Raw genomic sequence first — 26,526 nt, 5'->3', positions numbered from 1 at the left:
TCAATTCTTAATGTCTGAATGCTTGTGAACTTTGGTTTTCTGTAATATAATTACGTATACTTACACACACACACACACACACACACACACACACACACACACACATTCAAAAATGAATATCCTGAAAGTAAGTAAATAAATAAATAAATAAATAAACCAACAAATAAATAAATAAATACACCCTGAAGGGAACAGAGCAATATTAAGAGTCGTCTAAGTAAAGGAATGTTACAGAAGGATAACGGGTATAGAACAGTGAGTTCCGTTTGCCCGATCAATACACTAGATTTGGGAAAGGGCCTTGATTATGAACTAGAAAAAACTGACCACTGTACAGCATGCCTCCTTTCTGCAAGGGGGATATCTGTCATGATTCCAGAGGAAGCTACAATTGATAGCCTGCAGGTAGGATTAGTGTGGAGAGATAGATGGCCAGGTGCACTGTGAACAATCTCACAGTGAAATCACATTGTGACCCATAAAGCAAATCTTCTATATTATATATTACATAGTTACCAATGGCAGAGCGTGAAACATTTAAGTTTAACTACAACATGGCTTAAAGAATATCCTTCACAGTGGGAACAGAACTTGGACAGTCCATAAAGAGTCTTAAGAAGTCCACTACTCACTGCTATGGAAGAAATTTCATAGCAAAACTACATGCCATAAATGTATCAGAAACACTAAATTGTATGCACAGCACAGTTGCTCTAATCATTCTGAGGAAAATAAGTTAAAATACAGTCCTCTTCTCAAAGGGTTCAGTTACAACCAAGTGTAGAGAGCAGAACCATCAACAGGGATAACTTTGCCAGGACATTGGGAACACGCTGACAGGAGAATTAGGAACTGCCCCAGAGCATAGAACTTTCCACTGAAACTACAACTCATCTGACAGCAGTTTCATAATTGATAGAGGAATTACAGAATGCTACTGAGAAGCAGTCTGATCACAGAAATGATATAGTTTAGGAAGAATGAATAAACAGTGTACTTGCCTTGTCACCAGCTGTGGTCATTCTCTTGCTGGAAGAAAAGTCTTTTAGGGAACGGGTAACTTCCCTGAGAAACAGAAACACAATTAAGAATTGCAAAGCTTCTAACACTCACTTAAAATGTAGTTTGTTCAGAAGTATGTGGAAACATAAAATTGTAAAGTTACACTTTAAAGAAATGCCTGTTTGCTCCGTATGGTTAGGTTATTCATGCAGAATGAAAAAGCAATACAGCAAATAAAACTAACAGTAAAATTATGCTGACACCAAGAAAAGAATGCAAAAACACTTTCTGTGTAACACTGAAGCTAATATACAACATTTGCCTATACAAACATTTCCCTACCTTTTCATAACAACCATTTCCATGGGGATACTAGATGCACATTTTAAAATAGTGTACAAGAACCTCTTTTGACATAATGAGAAAGCTTTGGCACTTGTATTCTGTTTTAATCATTATTAAATTATTGCATTTTTTATAATAGTATGTGTGCATACATTAACACAAAATAAAACAAACCAAAATATTTTTTTTCTTCCCATGCATTATAGATATATGCTTTGTTTATAACTATTTTTATTCATTCCAACATTATACAAATTTCTCAGATGTTACCTTCTCTTACACCTCAGTCCTCATCCTGAACATTATTCTGCATGTACTACTCCCACATATTCCATTTATTTCCATGTAATGTGCTCCTTCCATTTTTAAAGCTCCCACCTCCTGTTCTGTTACCTCCTTTGCAAAATGCAGTACTTCAGTTACAGTTGGTTTAGAGTTTGATTTCCATTTTCCTAGTAGTTGCTTTTAGGCAGCTAATAGCATTAAATTTAATAAGACATTTTATTTATATATTTTACATTTGTTGACAGGATGATCCGACTGGATACATGTCCATTTTCAGCAGAGGCCCATGGAGAAAAGCTCCATCATACATGTAATTAACAGTGTATAGTATAACTTGGTATAGCTTGTATAATAGATTACATACAAATAATGGAAGAAAAGCTCCAATCATAGAGACAATAAACAGGGTAGGCATAACTTAGTATGCAATGCATAATAGATGACACACACATAACAAGACTAATAGGAGTTAATAGGCTGACATAGTAAAAGGGCATTAGGGAAAGTTAAAGTTGGTACATTACTGTTATAAGATAAAGGGGGGAAAAGTAGGAGAGAATGAAATTAAGTATTCAGGCGTAGAGAATTCGGATCCTATATCCCAACTTAAAAGATTTAGTTAGTTGGTTAATGCATTTAATTAATTAATTAATTAATTAATTAATTAATTAATTAATTAATTAATTGATTGATTTTATTTATTTATTTCCATTTGTTAACTAGTCTATCTAAGCAAAAGTCTATTTTCAGGACAGACCCACAGAGAATATCTCCAGACAGACACATCAGTATAGATATTTGAATATAAACTTTAAAGAAGATTATTGCTGTTGAACATTCACTAACCCAGCCAATGAGAATAGCAGTTTTTACTAGAATTAAAACATAGGGAAATGTGCATTTTCAATAAAGTTTTGGGGATTTCTGATGTAGGAGATAAGAGGGGAGAATAGGAAAAAAGTAAAGGTATTAATCAGTTTAGAGAAATTGATGATTTAAGGTGTGTGTGAAGTTGATTAGAGGAGGAGAAGATGAACAGTAAAGATAAAGGTTGTAATAGACGGATTTTGGTTAAGAGGCTGATACATTGGAATAAAGTATAGGTAGATGATGTTAGTAGGAATATCAGGTACAAGTGCCCAGCCATTTACAATTTAAGTATTTTTTTAGTTGTTCAAGGGAAATGTGTTATTTAGTTTCATTACTGATACATGGTGGGATTTAGTTCCATAGCCTTGCAGTATAAACACAGAATAAGAAGCCACATTGTCAACTGATTGAGTTGGCTACACGTAGGAGGTTCTGTGTTTCTGATCTCAGATTTCTGCAAGGAGTATATTGTCCTACCACTGTAGAAACAGGTAGACATTTTTTTGTCTTATATAGTATTTTATGTGTTGTTTTTAGCCGAGTATCATAAAATGTTGCAGTTTAAGCTATTTAAGTTTATGAAGGGCTAAACCATATTAAGTTTTATTTGGGACATTTGCAGCAGATTTTGCATTTTTGTTATATGCTATAACAAATTTTATAGAAAGCTTTGAGAGTATTTGTAAAGATAAAAGAAGAGCATGGAATGTTTGGTAATAGTAAGGTTTCAGCTGCTTTCACTAGAGTTGAGTCAGTTAGATAATGTTTTGAATTATGAAACATGCCGACCTTTCTTGTGGGGTTTTGAGGTGACATAGTTGATGTGTTTTCACAACTTAGTTTATTGTCTGAGATAATACCAAGTAGCTCTGCATAATTAATTTGTTCAATCATTGTTTTATTTCCTGAGGTTGCAGAGATCTCACCTGTGTCAAATAAGAGCTGTTTGGTTTTCTTGATGAGATAGCCATCCCTGATTCACTCTTCAGTGCTTTGGAAAATTGTCTGAATTATACATAAATGTTTAAGGGAGTTTGCTAAGCAGATGATGTTGGAGTCGTCAGCGTACTGAATTGAAGTGGCAGAAGGAATTGGAGTATATACATCATTAATAAACATAATAAAGAGTAGAGGTCATAGCAATGATACTTGTGGGGCTCTAATGGTGGCAAACAAGAACTCTGAGTGAGTCTGTGACCATCTGACTGCTTGATGTTGTTTGGAGAGGTAAGTTTTAAACCAGGCTAGTGTTTCAAGGCTAAGATCCATTTTTGCAAGTCTGTGGGAATGGTGAAAGTGAGATACAATATCAAAAGCCATTTAGAAATTCAGAAATTAAGCAGCAGTGTGGAGATGATTGTTTTTGGAGTGATTACTACTGATTAAGAAAGATAAGAGTGCGGTTTCTGTGCTAACCCTGGACAAAATCCATACTGGGTGGGAGAAAATAGACTACTTTTGTAAGGTGGTGCAATAATTGTGTACAGGTCTACTTCTGCAGACCGAAATTACACTCTACCGAAACTGAAATCAGCGAGAGGGATCTGCCGAAACTACAATTTAACTAAACTACAAACTACCGAACGTCGGATATTAAACATCTCAACAGATACTCTACAAAATTTAAAATTTAAAGTGAAAAACATACATTTACTGACGTTTTTGTATGGGGGTCAGCCCCCTTGCACCCCCCCCCCCCTGTGGAGGGCTGCACCTCCCACACCCCCTGCTCATTTTATATACCATCTTCAAGATTGCACTACAGTGGGAAAAGGTAAGGTCCAGAAATGTGTTCAACGGTCCTTGTTCAGTAGTTTGTAATTTCATTAAACTGTAGTTTCGGCAAATTTGTCTCGCTGATTTCAGTTTCGGTAGAGTGTAATTTCGGTCTGCAGTAGTACACCCATTTTATATACATTTGTCACATATTTTTGAGAGGGGTGATAAGACGGCTGTAGGTCATAAGTTAGCGAGGTTGTATTGATGCCCACCTTTTTGGATATGTATTATATAGGATTTTTTCCCAAAGGCTAGGGAAGTAGAGTTCTAAAATGGATCTGTTAATGAGAATTGCAGTTCAGTACGCAATATCTTCTGATGTGATTTGTAGATAGTCATATAGTAGGAGCTCAGGGGCTAGAGATGTGTGTTTTAGTTTGTGTAATTATTTTTCAGTATCTGAAACATTAACAGACTGTAACTAAAATGAACCAGATACGGTAGCCACAATGATGCTATTTTTATGTACTCTGTGTTGCCTGGTAATAGTATTAGCTATGTTGAGCGTTTACTAAAGGTTGTGGCTATGTTTATTTCTATGTCATCTGGGAGGGGACTAGGTGTAGTTTTCTTTCCTGGCTTAAGGAGTTTGTTAATGTGAGACAAATATTGTTTAGGATTATTTTTGTGGTTGTTTAAGAGATGGTGACAGTAAGATTGTATAGCTGTTCTGATGAACTACTTGACTTACTTTCTGAGTGTGTTACAGGACTGTCTGGATTGTAGTACTTGAAATATCTTCCATTGTTTCCAGGCTTTATCCCCAAATTGCCATTGGTTCTTTAATGTATGCAGACATCCTTGGGCACTTGATGCTTCAACCTTCTTTTGGTGACTAGGGGTGCCACGGTTGCTACTGTTAAGAATAATTGGTTGAAATGCAGGAATGCATCATCTAGTGGAAAGGTTTTTAATAGTTGCTGGATTAATTTTCATAGCAGATTTTTTTGGGTTAAAGTACCTTTTTTGATATACCCAACTATAGATGATAGAACTTATGAACTTTTTTTTTTCTGAAGGGAATTATTAGAATCCACCAACTTGTTGCATTCCCAAAAAACATATTCCGTTCCTATCACATCTCCAGCATTTGCTATCTACCTGAGCAAAAATTACCTGAAGTCTTATTATGGTATACAAATACTTAAGCAAACACTTTCATGAAAAAGTCCTAAACCTTTTGATCTTTGTTGCATTATTTGGGAGCTATACAGATGTCCTTCACTTGTTCCTTTGTAAATTGGATTTCCATTCTATTTTCTCAATCTTTTCAAACATCCTTTGATTGATTCTTATAGTTATCATGCAATGTTTGTTTTATATTCTGTACTTACTATCCTTTTTTGTTTATCAGAAGCTTCTGTTCTAGACTCAACTACAAGCTCTACAAGAGTCGGTCTTTCACTTAGCACTCCCCTATCCCTTTCTCTTTGCCTGTACTCTGTTATCAATCCCTAGCAGGAAAGAGAGTATCTAAACTGCAGTCCACACTTCTGTTTGGACTCATTCCACTATATTACTGTTTTCTCTTTACTTATTTTCTTCTATTACCTTGGTTCCTTAGTTAAGTTCCTTCAGCAAATTTCAACCCCAGCTCTGGTTAAGTTTTTAGCCGAGTCCAAAATAGAAGCTGCTGCTAATAAGGAATAATTCACAACAAATACACATAGAAATCTCAATTTTTTTTATCAGAATATCTTGCCACGTACTATGGTCAGCCCCCTAGATCAACCACAGTTAAAATATGGGCAATGCCCCCCCCCCACTTCCTCCATCTAATCTAGGAAGACCAGGAGCTGCAACTGAAATGAAATTCAGCCAGAGGCATTGACATAAAATCTACTGTATTTAAAACTTTTCTGAACAGATGTTTGGTTGAATTTTCAACTACTGTTTTGTTTGAAAAAGCTGCATTTAGCCACATATCGTAAGACCTGTTGTAGGCACTCTTCAAAGCATTTGTTGGCCTACACTGTCCCACTACTTCTTTTGACATTTTCAGGGAGCTTACCACTCTCAATGTGATGTAACTTTTCTTTCAGTCACCCTTGAACTGTCCATTTCTAGCTATCATATGAATATAGGATTATATGAGGTTACTTGGCTAATGGCCCCAGGGCCCTTAGAAGCCTAGCCAAGTTCAACGCGTGTTCCCAAGGGTGTCTGGTTCAAGCAGACACTAAAACCATCACCTATTTCCACAGGGGTGAATTTCCAGTTATCCATCCAATCATCCAAATTGCGCTTAAACAGGGCCAACAAGGGCTTTGTTTAACATGAATTGGAAGCATGTTCTAAAGGTGGGGTGACCTCTGTAAAACAAGTCTTTGTTCATGTCACATACCAGGTTAAGATCCTTTGAGCGAGTGACCCGTGTGCTATTTGACTTGCGAATGTGCAGTATTTTCATCCAAGCTGGGTCAAAGATTGCTCTGTATGCAAGACACAGGTCACCTCTGAGCAGTCTGTATGACACACAGTAAAGTGACAATGATTTCAGTCTGTCCACATAAGACAGATCTTGAAGATCCTGAATTTTATTTGTAAGGGACCTTTGCGGTCTTTCCAATTGCTGCAGGTGCCTAGAAAAGAACATACCACAGGGTGTGTTGTACTCTATTACTGGCCTGATGAGCAAAGAGTAAACTGGGTTATAACTTTTTTTCTGGAGGCAATGGCCTTACTTATGAGATGAACAACATAAAATGCCCTTCTTACCACTGTGAAGACATGGTGATCAAAGTAAAGGCTGCTGTCAACCTGTGTGCCCAGATCTCTCACCACAGACTGTGTGCTTAGAGTACTGCTATTGATGTGATAGTTTGAAGGAACATCACCCTTGCCAAAGGGATGATAATGCATTTTTTTGCATTTCCACTCATTTGTCTGCATAAGACCTTCTTGCAGGATGTTAAGATTACTAGGGGTTTTGATAATTGCTCCTAGTTTGCAGTCATCAGTAAACTGTGTTAGCCACAGTCCTTTAGTTTTAGCCTGTACTTTGGAGAAGTAGATTCTGAACAGTAGGGGTCTCAGAACCGATCCCTGTGGATCACCACTGGTTATAGGTCTGCTGGAGGAGGTGGAGTCCCCTACTTTGACCGTATGAGTTCTATCAGTGAGCCAGTTTGCAACCCACCTGACAAAATATATGGGTTGATACCCAGCTGGGTTAGTTTATCGATGATGCCGGAGTAGGGGATTGTGCCAAAGGCCTTGGTAAGTCTAGCACACATCTTTTCCTCCTCCATGCTTCATTTCAGCTAAAACTTCCTGCATTAGACTAGTCACTCATCCATAGTTTTCCTTCCTTGAGCATAATGACTGACAATATAAACTCCAGCCACTCCCCAGTCCTAAACTGTAAGCAGGTAATTACAGAATGAATGAGCTAGTCAGAGAGCCACAGTTAAACATGAATTACATTTCTGCTTGCACTGAGGGTTTATACAATTGCCACAGCTTTAGTTCTTGTTGTAGACAATTAACATACTGCATTCTATAACCATTCTCCCTGTAACCTAACTTATGTCTAAAAAGACAAGTGAGCCTAGCCAATTATTACAGTTACATTAAAATGACTGCTGTTTACTTTGTGATGCATTCTTTACCGTATGGTCGGGATGGCTGAGATAAACATTAGCTTTGCAGAACACAATGTCATCGGCTGATCTGCACTGCCCATTTGTACACCTATCATTTGGTTAAATCACGTTTACTAGTCATCGGCTGATCTGCACTGCCCATTTGTACACCTATCATTTGGTTAAATCACGTTTACTAACTAGAGAGGGCCAAGACTTCTTATCACAGCGGCTGCTCTTTCCATATTTTCTTGGAATGTGAATGGCCTCACAGGTATAAACAAAAAGGAAAGAGTATGTAAATCTATTAAGAATTTCACAGTGCAAGTAGCAGTGCTGCAGGAGACACACTTAGGAAGAGGTGAGCATGTGAATTTGATAAAGGCTTTCAATATCAGGAACAAATGAAAAGTACAGCACTTATGTCGATTAGTAGTTAAGCTGCTATAGTGCTAGAGGAGGGGGGATAAGATACTAATGAGAGACTTGTGGTAGTAAGGGGCTACTGGCAAAGGATGAGATTATGCTAACATGTATTTATATTCTGGCTAAAACTGCTATCATGGAGCATAAAACATTTTGGGAGGAATAATCTGCTTTCAGCGAGGAATGTTACTTATATGTGGGGACTGGAATTTGATTTGCAATAATATGGATGTATCTGGGGGACGTAGAAGGAAAAGTTTAACAAAAGAGGCTTGATTTCTGAAGAAAGTTATGAAAATATTTAGCATGGAAGACATGAATTTAGTAGCAGGAACTGAGACCTAATGCTTCACCTCCCAAGCCCCTGCTTACACTTAACAAGGATTCCAGAATGTTTCTTGTTTTAAAAAAAGCAAGAATTGAATAATTTATGTAATATTGCTTAGGTTATATGATATATAGCAATATATGTGAACTATAATGTTTGTTATGTTAATATATTTTGATTACTTTTATTTAAATGTAAATTTGCCTATGTCACAAGTGATAATTCAGTAAAGGTGTTTGAAGAAAAAAAAAGGGTACCAGAACTTATTAGAGATTTGGGATGCATGGCTAGGCTTAAAAATTCCCTTATGGTTGTTAGCCTAGTACACACGTATGAATCTATATTATCCCCCAATGCACAATAACTAGGCTACACCAGACAGAAATTATATTTCATAGGAAAATGTGCATTAAATTGAGAACTTTGATACACATTTAATTACCATTTAAGATCATTTGCCAATAATTGCTAAGATAAAAATGCAAGGTAATGAAGTATAGATGAGACACTGGACTAACCTGTTTGTTAAAAAGAGAGGAATTTAAGGAATAGGTAGTGGAAATTATTCCGGAATTATAAAGGAAGACAGAAATTTCTTCTGAAACTGTAACTAGGAAGTGGGATAAAATGAAAGAAGATTTAAAAAAAAAATACAGTAAAAATAAAATAAAAATATATGGTTAAGAAGAAACAAGAATTATTTAGAGGGGCTGACAAAAGTTAAGGTAATACAGAATAAGGGGAACCTCACAGAACAAGAAGAGGTACAATTGTAGAGTACTAAAGAGAAAATAAGGGTATACCTGGATAACATGCATGAGTTTGGAAAGATTGTTGTTAAGCAACTGATTTTTGATAATAAATCCAAAGCACAAAAACTTTTGGAACAATCTATTAGGCAACAGAAAGTTAAAAGAGTTGTTGCCAAACTTAGGGAGCCTATAAAGTGGAAAGGGTTGTTGTCAAACTTATGGAACTTGTAACAAGAAAAATAAGGAGAGATCCTGTAGAGGTATTAGATATATTTTGGGAATATTACAAAAATTTGTATAAAGCAGAGAAGTGGGGAAATTAAGAAAAAGCATAAATGGAAATATTTATGGAAGACTGAAATATGCCAGGTTAGAGGTAGTTGAGGCTCAACAACTAACATTTAAGTTAGGAGGGGATGAGATAAAATGGTGGTGTATAACTAATCTGCAGGAAAATCTCTAGGAACAGATGGTATTCTGGTGGAAGTTTGGAAGCTACAAGGGAGGAAAGTGATAAAGATCTGGAAGGTTTTGTTTAACGGTATTTTAAAAGGAGGGGAAGCACCAACATCCTGGTAAAAAAGCATTGATGTCTGTAATACTCAAAGACTGTAAAGACCTATTAGGTCTAGCTTCATAAAGGCCCATTTCAAATTTAAACTACAATTAAAAATGTTTATGTCTATAATGACTAGTACAATGGCAAAGTTGTTGCCAAAATTGATAGATATGGAAAAGTGTGGTTTTGTGGTGGGGAGGCAAACATTTAACAACATTAACAGAACAATGATGATCTACAGGGAAGCAGAATGAAAGACAATACTGCTGTTTTGTTGGGCCATAGTGAAGGAAAAGCATTCAACAGAGTAAGCTGGGATTTTATGAGCAGGGCAATGGAAGTATTTGTATTTCCTGATACAATAACAAGGTTAATTAGAAGGATATAGTAGGGATAACATGTAAAACTTAAAGTGAGAGAGTTTCCCTCTGATAATTTTATCTGAACAGAGGAACCAGGCAAGGGTGTCCTCTTTCTCCTTTCTTATTTGCATTTTATTTAGAACCATTGGCAATGAAAATAAGGGACTCCGCAATTCAACGACATAATTTGTATGATATTCAAGAAAAGTTGGCTTTCTTTGCAGATGATATTATTTTGTACCTGATAGAACCAGACAATGACATCTCAGTGTTGTGGAACATTCTGAAATGGTTCCATTTTTTTCAGGGTATAAAATTAACGAAGGTAAAACAAAAGCTATAGCTGTAAACTGTGTACCCACAGATAAATTAATTCAGCAATACCCACATTTATGGGGATGCGATAAAATGAAGTATTTAAGAGTATGAGTTAAAAAGGATGCTATTATGTCAGATAAGGATATGAGGGGAAGACAGTAAACAAAAGATAATATAAAAACGGAGAAACTGGAAGCTCTTGCCTATGGATATATATGCAAGCAATAAAAATGTTTTAGTACCTTTAATTTCATACATAAGTCAGGCATATTTTTATCAACTGGAGGAGAAATTGTGGATAGTAATTAACAAAGTGTCGAAAGATTTTATCTGGTAGGGGAAGAGGGTAAAAGTCCAGTGGGATAAGTTGATCCTTCCAATAGAACAAGGCGGTTTATGGGTAACCTGATATGAAGGCAGCTACACAGGTAAGGCTTTAATACATAACACAAGCAGAAAGCTATAATTCAAAGTGAAAGGAATGATGATGTAGAGGGAGGGTAAGTCAAGAAATAAGGAAAGCATGGAATTTTGGATGCAGATCCTTAAGGAGAACAACAGTCATGCAGAATATTATGCTCATAATGTAGCAGAAAGTATACTAAGAACTTAGCCAATATGAAAATGGAAAAAGGAGATTCTTCCAGTAGGGATAACTACAATTAGGAGTACAGAGAATAGACAAAAGGGGACTGGAATTTATTGGAGGAAGCTGGCAAAAGAACCACGGTATTGGGAACAAACAATTAGAGAGGAAAAGGTACTAGAATGGGAAGAGGCTACGAAGATATTTGGATTACAGGTTAGAGATTTCCTTCCCTATCAAGGATTGATATCAGAATATAGGCAAAGAGAAAAGGAGAGAGGAATCCTAAGTGAAAGACCGGCATGCTTCAGCTTTCAGTTGGATCTAGAACAGAAGATACTGTTAAAAAGTCGATAATTAGTAGGGTATATAACATACTGCACTATAACTATAGGAATCAATCAAAAGTGGTCAGGAAAGATTCGGAAGAGAGATTAGAAAAGCAATTTACAAAGAAACAATGGGGGGACAAATGCATGGCTCCAAAATATGCAACATAGTTTAGAAGATTTAGGATTTTTGCCTGGAAGTGTTTGCATAGGTACTTTTATACACCAAGCAGACTTCAAATAATATTTCCTTATGTAGATAGCAAATGTTGGAGGTGTAATGGGGAAGAAAGAGGTACCTGGGAGCATATGCTTTCAGAGTATAATGAGTTGGCAGGCTTTAAAAATTCCCTACAGAGTGCTCTGTCAGGAATACTAGGCGAGTGAATGCATCTAAGGAAATGATTTTTTATGGGTATCGACCATATACAAGGTGGTATTAGAGGTGGTCCTTTATCCCTTTTATTAGAGACCTGTGAGCTTGAATGGCAACTTACCTTAGATGCCTTCAAAGCTCCGGGTTTGAATGAAAACTGCAACATTGCTGCAGTTTTAAAATTGCAAAGCTACTTGAGGTAGTTAACATGGTTATCAGGCTAACTGTCACAAATGGTTACTTCTTATAACGTTGACAGCTCCATTTTAAGATGAACATGTTTTAAATTGGGTTAATATAGAGTTTGTCTAATTAATTTTACTTTTTTATTGAAGCTGACATATTTCTTAATACACTGCTTGTTTTAGTATATATTTTGTTGATTGTATACATTTTTTAGGGTAAATAAATATACATTGAGAACAACAGTTATTTTAAGTAAGTAATGTTTGTTTTATTAAGTTAAGTCACTTCTTTCTCTTTATAATTATTTAAATTTGCATTTTGGTGGTTGTGTTGTGTATATACAGTAAGCTGCATTACTGATTAAAGCGCTTTTTTTTCTAAAAAAAAAAAAAAATCCATTTCATTGGGGGGGGCTTGTTTTTGTGTAAGGATACTCGTTTTGTGGATATATACTTGAAGAAGAGAATATTGAGATAAAATAACAGGAAGTGCGATCTTTACAAAAGGGTAAGAGTAAATTATAGACAAAAAAATGGAAATTGTGGGAGAAATGAATGCAGAAAAATGTTTGGTGCAGAAATGAGATTTAAGAGAAGGCAAGAATTGGACAATTTATGTAATGTTGGATTGATTATATTGGATAGAAAAATATATGTGCTGTATAATGTCTGTAAATGTGAACTTGTTAATATTGTCTGATGACTTTTATGCAATTGTAAATTTGCCCAAGTCACAAGTGATAATTCACTAAAGGTATTTAAAAAAAAGTTATATTTCATATGGGTTATAACCCTCCACTTATTAATCGAGAACATCTATCCAGGATCCACTGATAATAATGCTTTAGGTCTACAAAAACACTTTTTTTGCATTGTGGTGGGAGGAAAGAGCTTTTCTAAGATAGCATCTGCTTAATGGAACATGTTCCCACTGCATATTAGAAATGAGAACAGTAATCTAGTTGTCACATTATCCCTAAAGTCCTCAAAGTCTATGACAACAGTTGTTTTTTCAACAGTGGTTAGCAAACCTATCAGTATTCTGTGAGACCTCAGTTCCTCTTTTTGAGTCTGATTTCTTAGCATTCAGTAAAGTGTTTAGTTTTATACCATCTGATGTGAAGTTGTTCTATCTTGCCGTTCATCCTTACAGATGGGTTTGGATCCTCGGCTTCGAGTCGGCCTACTACAAAGCTCGAGGCCAAGTCCCTATCCAATGATGCACCTAGAGTTACCTCAGATCTAGTTTGCCACTGCAGTAGATCGGAGGTTCTCGCTAGCTTGGGCCAGTAAAAACTTTTTTTCTTCAAATATTTGATAATATTGATAAAAAATCTTTAATATTTACCTTTGAATACTTAGAATAGCTTAGTGTGCACTTTCCCTTCCCTTAGTGTGGCTTTTTCTCTGTTAATAATTAGCTCTCTTGGCCTCTTTGTATTTAGCCCTTGTTATCTTTCACAATTCTTAGATAGTATTGTGTGCTTAAAATAGTGACCTTTCTGTTACAAGTTTGGTATTTAGCCTTTAGAATTTTGAATTGTGTGTTTATCATAGTGACCTTTCTGTCACAGTTTGATAGATATTTACTGTTAGAAATATGATTAGTGACTGTCACAGTTTCATATATTACTATTTAGAATCTAGATAAATAGTTTAGTGTGTGTGTGTGTGTGTGTGTGTGTGTGTGTGTGTGTCTGCTGTTTACTAGTTTAGCCCATACTTTTTAAAGGGCTCATTGATATTTCTTGTTTGGGTGTGTCCAATTTGATATTGTGTGTTACAGGATGGCTGGCCAAGTCAAAGACAAACACCCTAAATCAGTGTTTAAAAAATGTCCTAAATGTGGGCAGAAACTGTCTGTCACTGACAGTCATGTAAATTGTATTTATTGTTTCGAAGCATTGAAGCTGCTCCATCTGTCATTCTTTCTCTTCTAGGGTTCTCCAGGAGAGAGAGAAAGTTGATCGACAGAGGTTTACTTAAACCTTCATTCCAAGAAGCTTTGAGCGACCAAGATGGAACCAGTAAGTCCTCAAAGTCTTCCAAGACTTCTTCTGAGGTTAAGAAATCTAAAAAGTCGCTTTGAAGAATTTATTCCACCAACTTAATACATACGAAAAAAGCACAAAACAAAAAACATACAAATAAACAAATAATTTAAGCGCTTCGTCTCCCTTTACACCGACTCTTCATCAATAAATAATTTCATTTTACAAAGGCTTTATATACTCATATCAATCAACCGACACCCCTGAAGCAGCTAAAGTAAAAACTTAAAGATACAGCGCTGCAATGCCTTGTGTAAATATATGCATTTAAATGTAGTTTTCATTAAAAAGATCCACATATTGCTTAATATACATTATTTGTTCTAGGTATGAACATATACTTAGCCCCCCACCACCAACAAATCCATCCACCGATAAAATCCAGATCAAGTTGTGTAAGGCTGTATGTAACTAAAGCTAGGAACAATCTAAAACAAATCTAAAAAGTCTTCGACATTGGTTCCACAGACCTCAGAGCCGACCGTCTTATCCTTTCGGAACCAGTATCTGAAGTGCTTAAGTCTCCACTCCTGCAATTTGTACCTCCTTCTATCCACTCATCTCGGTCTTCGATTAGCCTTTCTGATTTGGATATGGATTGTGTGGTGCAGAAGCTTTTTCAGGCACCAGCCTTTGCTAAATTCATATCAGCTCTGACCCAAGCGGCTTCGGAACCAAAGACACTTTTACCAGCTACTACTCTTCCTCCTCTGAGCCATACCGGTCCTTCGGAGCTGGAGGATTTGGACTTGTTGATCGTGGAGCCTTCGGAGCCGGCACCTGCTCCATTTACTGTGATGTCCTCAGTGCCGATCAAGGAATCTAGGAGCCAAGACTCTCTGGTCGGGTCTGGGGAGGAAAGTCGGACCAACTTGTCAGTTTCGACTTTGCCTCTCAGGGCTTTGGCTCAGATAAGCTCAGCTCCTACCTCTGGCTCAGAGCCCACTGTTCCAGTGCCGGGGGTATTGGCGGTTTCCTCGGATCCATCGGTCCATTCTCATCAGAGCAGAGGTGCCTTCGAAGCCACGAGGAGAGTTATGTCTCCTAAGATATCTTCGACTTCAGGTCTGACTACCTCCTCCCCTAAAGCGCCTATGTCTGCTTCTGCTTCACAGATCTTTGCGAAGTGTAGAGACAGTACAGGTGTGTACACTTACCATAAATGTAGCTGTTCGAGTGTATTCAATGTTGCAGTCATTACATTTGGGTAATCTGCTGGCATGTTGCCCTCAGTCGGCCTGATTAACAAAGTCTTGGGTCCTGCGTCGGTTGCTGTCCCTTCTTCCATGACGTCAGGTCGTCAGGGGTATAGAACATGCAGCCGACGCCATTACATCAGTTTTCCTTGTCGCAGATGTCTGGTGCCCCCCAAATGGGGAGCAATATATATATATATATATATATATATATATATATATATATATATATATATATATATATATATATATATATATACACACACACACACACACACACACACACACACACACACACACACATATATATATATATATATATGTGTGTATATAATTTAAAACAGAAAAAATATACCTCCAAACAAAAGCAAATACATCAAAAAGGCTTTTAAGCATAGTAAAAGAAAGAAGAGGTATAGTAAGAGAAAAACAGGGGGCTGGAGGGTGGGTAACTAGGACTGCAACAGTGAATACACTCGAACATCTACATTTACGGTAAGTGTACACAACTGTACTATGTTCTTCGTGTTTCACTGTTGCAGTCATTACATTGGGATAGATTCCCAAAGCTATGGTAGGGGGGATGGATTTATACAGCATTAGGAGCAGTTATAAGGCCCTGCAGGACAGCAGTGGCAAAGCCAGCTCTGGATTTAGAGAAGAAAAGTAAATGGTAATGTTTTGTGAACGTATGAACTAAGCTTCAGGTAGCATCTTCTAGAAAGTCATTGGTAGGAACCCCTCTGAGAAAGGCTGCAGAAGTAGATGCAGCCCTGGTGGAATGAGATCTGATCCCCTTGGGGATAGGTTTATCATGGTGCATATAGCAGAAAAGAATACAATGGCTTATCCATTTGGAAATAGTCTGCTTTGAAATAGCCTATCCCTCTGCCCGTGCAGCAAATGCCACCAATAGTTGTTCATATTTTCTTAGAGATTTCATCCTGTTTAAGTAAAATCTAAGTTGTCTGTGTACATCCAATGAATGCAGAATCCGCTCACCATTGTTCTGTGGATTGGGAAAGAAAGTTGGCAGATGAATGGTCTGATTAAGTGCCACACTGGACACCACCTTAGGCATGAAAGATGGATTGGTCCTGAGAGACACCCTGTCCGCATGAAAAATAATGAAAGGCTCCACTGCCATAAAAGCCTGTAATTCAGAAATCCTTCTAGCTGAAGTGACTGCTAAAAGGAAAGCTGTTTTCCAGGAGGGAAATTTTAGGTCTGCAATAGCAGCCGGCTCAAAAGGAGGGGGAGTGAGTTTTTCCAAAACAAAATTGAGGTCCCATGCAGGGGTTGGCGCTCTCCTGGGAGGTCTTAAGTTTTTGGCCCCTCTGAGATACTGCTTTAGCAAAGGATGAGAGAAGAGGGGAGGTTCTGTGTTGTAATGAGATGAAATGGCAGAGGCATGGATTTTTAAGGAAGAAAAAGATAGGCCCCTGTGAAGCATCTCACTTAAGTATTGCAGAATCTGAGGAATATTGGGCATTGCTGTGCTTATTCTTTGTGATTCGTTCCAGAAACAGAATCCTTTCCATTTGTCAGCATAAGATTTTCTAGTACTAGGCTTTTAGCCTCCAAAATGACATCCATCACAGGTTTGCTGATGGATGCCAAGGGTGAAATTAGATGATTAGCCACACTGCAAGATTCAAAGTTTGGAGCTGAGTGTGCAGATTGTGGTAGTTCTGCTGAGACAGTAGGTAAGGTGTCTGAGGCAGGTGCCACAGATGAAGGTGTGACACATTGCGCAGGAGTTGGTACCAGTGTTGGCGAGGCCAGCCTGGAGCAATCAGAATCATTTTTGGCTTGTCCTGTCTGACTTTTAGTAGAACTTTGGAGAGCAGAGGCAGAGGGGAAAAAGCATAGACTTATAGGTTTTTCCAGCTGAATGATAGAGCATCCACTTTCCAAGCTTTTTTGTGATGAATTCTTGTGCAGAATTTGTCCAATTGATAGTTCTGGGATGAGGCAAAAAGATCTATGTCTGGACTCCCCCATTTGCATGTCAACATGTTGAAAATTTGTGGTTCCAGTTTCCATTTGTGTGGGTCCATAACATTTCTGCTTAGTTTGTCTGCCAGAGTATTTAGCTATCCTGGCAGGAATTGAGCTTGTAGTTGTATTTGGTAGGTCAAGGCCGTGTTCCACAATGCCATGGCTAGTCTGTCCCTTGTTTTGGTGGCACGCCTCTGCCCACCATAGGAACTATAGTTGCAGGCAAGGTATGATAGGAATCATTGTTTCCACGCTGTGACAATGTTGACTCCATAAACTTTTTAAGAACCACTGAAGTTTCCTCATATGCAGCATTGCATATGGAATTAGAAGAATGCAGGAGGCCATGAACCCCAAGGCTTGCAGAATTTGTCTTGCAGATAGCAGGGTTTTTGTGGCCACCTGTTTGAAGTAAGTCACCAATTGAATTTGCTTTTCTGCCATAAGGTAAGTCATCTGGGCAGTTGTATTCAAGCTTGCACCCAGGAATGTTCCAGTTGTGATTTCTTTTTGTTTCTGGTGTACCCTAGACAAGTTAGAACCCTTTTTACAAACACCAGTTGCTTTAGAAGAATGTCCTTGTTTTCTGCCTGAATTAGACAATCGTCCAGGTATGGATATATTTGAATATTTCTTTGCCTGCAAAATGCAATTACTGGAGCCAGGCACTTTGTGAAGACCCTGGGTGCAGTAGATAAGCCAAAGGGCAGTGCAGAGAACTGATAATGCAAGTAGCCTGCTTTGAAGCATAGGTATCTTCTGCAGGATTCCCTGATTGGGATATGCAGGTAAGTCTCGAGTTACCAACCAGGCATCTTTGCCTAGCATAGGTAGTAACTGTTGAAGAGTCAGCATCTTGAATTTTGGAATGCCCAGAAATGTGTTTAGAGTGGATAAGTCCAGAATTGGATGCCATGATTTGTCTTTTCTGGGTACCAGGAAAAGTCTTGAATAGAAACCTTATCCCTTTTCTTCTTCTGGTACTGGTTGAATAGCCCCCATGTTCATGAGGGACAGAACTTGTTTCTGGCCCTCTGCCCACTGATTTGGGGGCAGGTCTTGCCATCCGTTTGGGATTAGCAACATGTGGAAATGAAATCTGTACCCCTGGGATGCTATATTTAAAACCCATTTGTCCTGGGTAATAAGTTGCCAGTTTCGTGCATGAAGTGCCTGTTTTCCTCCCAAAGGGGCGGCTAAAAGGTAAGTGCTTGGTGATTGTAGAGGGAAGTCATTGAGACTGTTTACCATAGGGAGGTGCCTTGTTGTTTCCAGATTTGGAGGTGGAGGCAACCCATTGTTTTGTTCTAAAAGTTCCTTGTGACTGAAACCTGGAGCCTTTGGAATGTCTGGATTTGACTTGAGCGGCTCTTGAAGGGACTGGAAAGGACCAGTTCTTAGTAGGCCAGTGTCTACTAAATCTTGGAGGTTGCACTTGTACGAAATCTTTCACAGTTTGCATAGATTTAGCTTTATCTTCCATCTTTTTTAACACTTCTTCAGCATTATTACCAAAGAGATGGCCCTGTTGTAAAGGAGCATCCAACAATTTTGCTTTAACATGGTCAGGCAGAGTTTGCTCTTTGAGCCAAGCATGCCTTCTTAGCACAGATCCAGTTACAGCAGCCCTGCAAGAGGCCTCCAAGGAATCAAAACCACATTGCAAAGTATGTTTTCCAACTTGTTCAGCTGAATGTAATAAATCCTGTAAATCTTTATTTTCCACACAGTCAAAAATTAACATCATTTTCTGTTTAAGTAGTCTTGGTATGCTGTTGATATTTAAGCATATGAAATTGACAGTTTAAAGCCCTGATTACCAAGGTTGCAGAAGTGTAAACCTTCTTACCCCATCTATCCAGCGCCCTGGAATCTCTATCAGAAGGGGTAGGATTTTTAGCAGTAGAGACCTTAATGCCCTTGGGACCCTGAGAAATGGTTTCAGGATCAGCAATAGGATTTTTGAAAAGTAATTTGTGGGAGTCAGGAACCCTGTAGTATCTGTCTGGCTTACAAGGAGCCGGAAGCAGAGAATCAGGAGCCATACTAGATTCTGAAAAAATATCATCAACAATGTCTAGAACAGGAGGTATAGCCAAAGGCCTATGCTGAGGAAGAGGAAGAAAATCCATAAGTCTCTTTTTAGATTCAGAGAAATCCTGACATTCCCAGTGGAAATGTTCCCTTAAGGTATGTAAAGTTTCCCCAAAAGAAAAATCCTCTGGGGGAGAAGCAGAAGGAATGGAATCTTCTGCATCAGAGTCCTCATAAGTAGGAAAAGACAAATCCTGTTCATTAGAAGAGTCAGAAGAAATAGAATCCTGTTCAGAAGATTCATAATCAATGTCTTGCCTAGGCCTCTTAGAAGGAGGGGGTTGGCTACCCCTGATCAGAGTAATTACATCTTCAGCCATTTTGATCATTTGTTTTTTAGGCATAGGGGTCTGCACATGTGGCCCAGGCATCGTTTTTTTAGACATAGATTTAGATTTTGGCCTTAGTTTTGAAGATGGCATCGGTCTAATATACAAATCTGTAGGCCTGAAACCACCCTCAGAAGCTGGTGCCTGCACAGCGGCTCCAGACCAATCTAAGGTACAGACATCCGCGGGTTCTATAATTGAAGCATCTCGCTACATACCGGACTCCGAATGGGTCTCAGTAGAGGCCTGCGAATCAGAAGTAGCGGGTATCAGGGGCTGCGAAAGTGTCTCACTGAGTACCAGCGAACTGGCGAATGGCTTAGGAGAAGCGTCGTCATCAGTTTCGGACCTCGACGGTCTGTCTCTGTCTTTTTCTTTGCATTTTTTTAGGTATTCCGGTAGTCGGATTGCTAACCGACGTCATTTCTGGATAATTAAATCTTGAGCCAAAATATTTAGAAGTAAAAATATACCGACATTTAATCATGCGTTGATTAAATTTAGCCCAAAACCGACAGCAAGATACGTTGTGGTCAGGGCCTAGGCAAGGAATACAGTACAAATGAAAATCCTTATGAGGTATTTGCTTTGCACAAGTAATGCAATTATTAACTTTTACTGACATTGGTAAGGAGCAAGAAAAAGTTTCCCCAAAAGGGTACTCAGCTTTTAGTTGAAAACTTCGGTTCTGAAACTCGAAAACGAAAATTTCAGGAGTCGGCCGACCAGCACTTGCGAACTGCTTCTGCTTCGGGCACCACGCGACAAGAAAGACTGATGTAATGTTGTCGGCTGCATGTTTTATACCCCTGACGACCTGAAGTCATGGAAGAAGGGACGGCAACCGACGCAGGACCCAAGACTTTGTTAATCAGGCCGACTGTGGCAACCTGCCAGCAGATTACCCAAATGTAATGACTGCAACAGTGAAACACGAAGAACATCCAGAGTCTCAGGAAGCCCCATTGGGTGACCCCTGCTCTTCCGAGACCTCACCAGAAGCCTCCACTGATGAGGTTCCCAGGAAGAAAAACTGTAATAGGAAGCACTTAGACTCCCCACTGGAGTCTCTGACATCTCATACTGACTTGGATGAATCAGAAGGGTCCCCATGGTCCTCCTCTGAGGATATCTCATTTGCTGAGATGTTAGAAATCCTTAGGCAGAGGGGTGACTGGCAGTCCACCAACCATACTGAAGACAAGTCGGTTCTCCCTCCTGGGTGTCTCCGCCCTTTGATGAGCTTATGCAGCTGGTCTCACGAAGGGTGTGGGAGTGTCCGGACACCATGGAGACTGTCCCCAGGAGGCCTGATAAATTTATTTCTGCTCCCAAGACAAATCTTTTCTTACTAAGGGTGTGCCTGTTGATGTCATGGTGGTGGCGGCAGCCACCAAAAATGAAATTTCAGAAACTTCTTCTTCTATCCATCCTCCTAAAAGAGATTATAGGATCATGGATAGATATGGGAAGTGCACTTACAGTTCAGCGATTTTTGCACTGTGTTCGCTCAACTATTTAATCCATTTTACTAGACTGCAAAGAGATCTCCTTAAAGAGCTGGAAGATACTCTTCAGGGTTCAGTAGCTGCAGGAGCCTCAGATAACGTTCCCTCCCAGCTTGCTACCCTCAACTCTATAGTAAACTCATCCATACACCTCATTACCTCATTTCATATGCAGCTGATGGAACAAGCAGGGCAGCAGGTACAGGAATTCCTCTTAGGAGACACTCCTGGATGTGCTTGTGTTCCTTCGCAGAGCCCTTTAAGTCATCCTTTGTAAATACCCCTTTTGATGGCTCGTCCGTTTTCGGGCCCAAAGTTAAGGAAACTTTGACCAGGTGTGAGCAGGAAGGAAAGACACTGTCTGCCGTCGCAGTCCATTTTTCCACCCCTACCAGACCCTACCCTAAGGGTCAAAGGGGAGGAAAGAAGTGGTTCCGCAAAGCCCAAGGAGCCTTTCAAGACACACTTGGTGAACCACACTCCAGGGGCAGAGGAGGGGGCAATAATGGAAGACGCCACCTCGTGGCAGAGGGGGGTCTGCAAAACCAGGATGACAGAGATCAGTTCTTTGGGAAGCCCTACCAGCGCTCCTGAAAGGAGGCCCGACTGTCCTTCTCTGGAGGTAGTCGGGGGTTGCTTATCTTTGTATCCAGATGCCTGGCTCAAAATAACAAATGACAACTGGGTACAAAGTATCATTTCCAGAGGATATTTCATTCCTTTTGCCACACCCCCTCCATTGACAAGAAAAATCCCAGAAGTTTCACCCAGTTACAGGGAATACGCAACAATAGAGGTCTGATCGTTGCTAACAAAAAGAGTCAACCAACCAGTCCCAGCATACCAGATAGGATCCAGACCTTACTCAAGATTCTTTTTAGTTCCAAAAAAGACAGGAGACTGAAGACCTACATTGGACCAAAACACACTAAACAGATCTGTCAAGAAAGAGAAGTTTCAGATGGTCGTGCTTCAGTCGATACTTCCCTTTTTAGGGAAAGACAATTGGATGTGCTCGATAGATCTACAGGATGTGTACTACCACATAAAAATGGCCAGACCATCCAGGGATCATCTGCGCTTCTGGCTGGGAGCCAATCATTACCAGTTTTGAGCCCTGCCCTTTGGTCTTACTACAGCCCCCACAGTGTTCACCAAATGTATGGCAGTGGTCATGGCTCACCTGAGACATTTAGGATTCCAGGTGTTTCCGTACCTAGACGATTGGCTCCTCACCACCACCACCAGGCATCAACTCATTCAAGCCAGGGACACCACTCTTTCACTCTGCAGTCAGCTGGGCATTACAGTAAACACAGGAAAATCTACCTTGTCGCCATCGCAATATACCGTTTTTATCAGAGCAGAATTGGACACCACCACCACGCTGAGTCTTCCAGCAGAAAGAGTCTTCCTACTCCATCAGCAGGTCCGCAATATCATATCCAAAAACAAGGCTCCAGCATCAGAAGTACTAAAATTGTTAGGCATGATGACAGCTGCAATATTAGCCATACCACTGGGTCGCATGCAAATGCGGATTCTGCAGTGGCTGTTGTTCACTCAATGGTCTTACCAAGAACTCCCAATGTCTCATCTTATAATGATCACGAACACATGCGAAAAGTATCTTCAGTGGCCGTTGACCTCCCTTCATGTCACGATAGGTCGACCTTTTGTTCTACCCCCACCAGCAGCCACAGTGACCATGGATGCTTCCCTGATAGGGTGGGGGGGGGGCATTTTCAGGGAAGAACAGCCCAAGGCACATGGACCAATCAAGAGACACATCTGCATATCAATGTCCTAGAGATGAGAGCAGTACTTTTAGTGTTGCAGTACTTCCAGGACTCTCTTCCTCTGGGTACAATTGCGATTCAGACAGACATGTCAGTGGTCTGGTACTTGAACAAACAAGGAGGAACCAGATCCTACCCCCTTTCTAGCAAGGCCCTAAGAGTATGGCAGTGGCCTATATCCACCCAGCGTTTTCTGTTGGCAACGCACATCCCGGGGAAATCCAACGTGATAGCAGACAAGCTGAGCAGAGCAATTTGGTTGCCTCATGAGTGGTCCCTCAAGAAGGAAATAGCAGACAGGATATTCCGCAGGTGGGGCCAGCCTTGCTGTGACCTTTTCGCCAGTCACATGAACATAAAATGCAGAAGCTACTTTGCCCTGATTCCCCCTCCAGGAGAAGCCCCAAGGGACGCACTTGTACACGATTGACCTCCGGGTCTCCTCTATGCATTCCTACCCATCCCGTTGATATCCAAGGTACTACAGAAAGCAAAAGCCCTGGGAAGGATCATCATTCTAATAGCCCCTCATTGGCCTCATCAGATCTGGTTCCCCTTCCTTCAACTTCATCTTTTGGAGGACCCCTGGATTCTGGACCCAGTTCCAGATCTTCTAACGCACTCATCGGGGGAACTTAATCCCTCTTTTCAGTCCCTGAAGCTGACAGCTTGGCTGCTCCAATTCCCATCATAGCCAGGTTCCATAACCGTTCTTATGAGACAAAGCAAATTCTCATATCCTCTACGAGGAAGCTATACCTTAGCAAATGAAAAAAATTTTCTATATGGGCCTCTGAAAACAACATTGATCCCTACCTAGCCCCTATGGCCTCCATACTAGAGTTCTTGACCATGATCTTCAACAAAAGAGCTGCAGCAGCAACAGTTCATGTTCAGCTTGCTGCTATCTCTAATTTTCACATTGGATTTGAAGGGTTGAACATTATGTCATACAAGCTATCCAAAGCCTTTCTTAAAGGGACCTTTCATCTCAGACCACCTATGAAATCTCCTTATACCCCATGGAATTTAAATTGTATGCTTTCTCGCATTATTCTCCCTCCACTCGAACCAGCTTCCTCATGTGACCTCAAATTTTTGTCGTTGAAGACTATATTTTTAGTAGCTATCACTTCTGCCTGCAGACTGTCAGAGCTTCAAGTCTTGTCCATTAAGCCTCCTTACTTGATTTTCCATGCTGACAGAGTCTCACTTCAAACTAACCCCTCCTTTTTGCCTAAAGTTTGCACTGAAGCTAATCTTAATCAAATTACTGATTTGCCAGTATTCTTCCCCAATCACTCTAACAATTTAGAATATATGCTGCACAAACTTGATGTTCATAGACAGCTCAGATTTTATTTGGATAGAACAAAAGAATTTAGGAAATCTGAACAGCTTTTCGTTTCTTTTTCAGACACCAAAAAAGGTATGCCAGTGGCCAAAACAACTGTGTCTAAGTGGTTATCTGATTGTATCACATTTGCTTATTCAGCTGCTAATATGCCCTTACAACATAAAATTAAGGCTCATTCTACCAGAGCAGTGTCTACATCCTCTGTCTTTTCTGCCAGACTTCGTATAGATAACATTTGTGCAGCAGCCACTTGGTCAAAACCTCATACATTTATCACTCATTACAAAGTTGACAGGGCCTCCTTTGGGTCTACTGTCCTGAAGAACATACTCCCGTGAGCCACCCGAGATAGATGGTGCTTGGGACGCTACCCGTCTGTAAGAATGAACAGCGAGATAAACACCTTCACATAAAGAAGTTATGTAATTACCATAACAATCCATGTGAGTTCATCTTGCCTTCATTCTTACTTCCCACCCTCCTACCCCCTCCAGGGTTTTTTGAAGACAGAGATGCTGGATTCTTCCTGGTTGCTCAACCCTTTAATAGCTTTCTCTTATAGAGTGATAGAATGACATATGGTATTATATGCAGCAAAAAAGATCTGAGGTAACTCTAAGTTGCATCATGGGATAGGGACTTGGCCTCGAGCTATCTGAAGACCTCAAGCTTTGTAGATGGCCGAGTCGGAGCCGAAGATCGGCTCCGGACCCATCTGTAAGAATGAAGGCGAGATGAACAAGTCACATGTAATGTTATGGTAAGTACATAACTTCTTTTTTTATTTCCACTGTCATGCTATGTCAAAACATGATGTTTAGTTTTTTTTTTTCTTTCCACTTGGAATTCTCAGATATGACTCAATAATCTTTAGCAGTATCTGGCTCCTTAGCTCAGCTGAGACTGAATGATGAAGTTATCACTTCTAAATGTGGACTTACAAACCAATTATCTCCTGCCTGTCAATATAGTATGGTTTGACTAATGGATAATGTTGCGTTCCAATGTCTGACAATCCTGACACTATGAAATCTCTTAACAGCGGCATTTTTGTATCTTTTCTTATAGTTCTTTTCAGGTGTTTTTAGAATATGCATCATGACTCAGTCCCTCTTCAAGCAAATCCTCCTTGCATATAACAGATCAGCAAAATACACCAGTCTTTCAAGTTTGTGCCACACTTTGAAATCATATTTCTGAAGTATTAATAGCATACTTATTTTTTTTCTTGAATATATTTTATTGTCGTTTTTGTTGTTCCCTTCTGGATATTGTCCCGGCTGAAAGGGGACTTTAGACCACCCTATTTACTGGTTAATAAACTGAATAAATAAATAAATTCTTTGCTGTCAGCTGATACTTTTGAGCGGTGACTTTTTGAAAGTGCTCTTTAAGGGTCTGATACATTTCAAGTTTAATAAGCTTCCAATGTCATAATCATGAACTTTCTGATAACCAAAGACTATGTTTATTATATCCTTCTTAATTTGTGCATTTCTTTTTTGTGCATCCATTAATGCTCTTCAAAGTGAGGCAATAGGACTGTTCTCATGCAGCATCACTCATGCTCGCTCTTTCTGGCTTGTATCCACTTGCGGTGTCATAGGGAATACTTCAAAAATAATATTGGAGAATAAGTGCAGTTGCTACCACCCTTTTTAGTAGTTCAGAGCTTCTAGCCTGATACCCTGAGCAACTCCACGCTGTATCCTGCTTAACTAGTTTTCTTAGAGGTACAGCCATACCAAACAAGGGTGGTGTAAGCTTGAACAGGCACTGTACCTTCCCCAAAATCACCCTAATGATGGTGTGTCTTTTGGAGTTTGCATATTTACAGTGGCATGGTGTCTGTCAATATCTAGCTGTAATTCATTAGAAGTCAAAAGTTGACTAATGTATTTCAACGATGACACAAGAATCTTATAACTTTCTCCATTAATTACATTTCTAACTTTGTGACCTTAGTATGTGTAGCAGCTTAATTAATCTGATATCATGCTCTTATTTTGTAATTCTGAAGACTGAAGTATCATCAGTAATATTTATAACACCTTCCTGTCTACTTATCATATCAACTAAAGTACACTGTATGATTTCTGGACCTG

General features: G+C 39.4%; 1 protein-coding gene across 2 annotated transcripts in view; it reads right to left on the bottom strand.

The window, feature by feature from the left end:
* The window catches only part of STXBP1 (syntaxin binding protein 1), an 890,876-nt gene that overhangs the window by 205,962 nt on the left and 658,388 nt on the right, over positions 1-26,526 (bottom strand). For both annotated transcript variants that reach the window (XM_044058397.1, XM_044058398.1), the window contains exon 11: positions 1,002-1,065. In XM_044058397.1, coding sequence (XP_043914332.1) covers positions 1,002-1,065 — 64 coding nt within the window. The remainder of the gene's footprint in view (positions 1-1,001; positions 1,066-26,526) is intronic.

This window comes from Protopterus annectens, chromosome 16.part0 (genome assembly GCF_019279795.1).
Source record: "Protopterus annectens isolate FY-2018-M chromosome 16.part0, PAN1.0, whole genome shotgun sequence".
NCBI lineage: Eukaryota > Metazoa > Chordata > Ceratodontiformes > Protopteridae > Protopterus > Protopterus annectens.
Note: the sequence above shows the minus strand (reverse complement) of the source record. Positions and strands in the feature narration are given on the sequence as shown.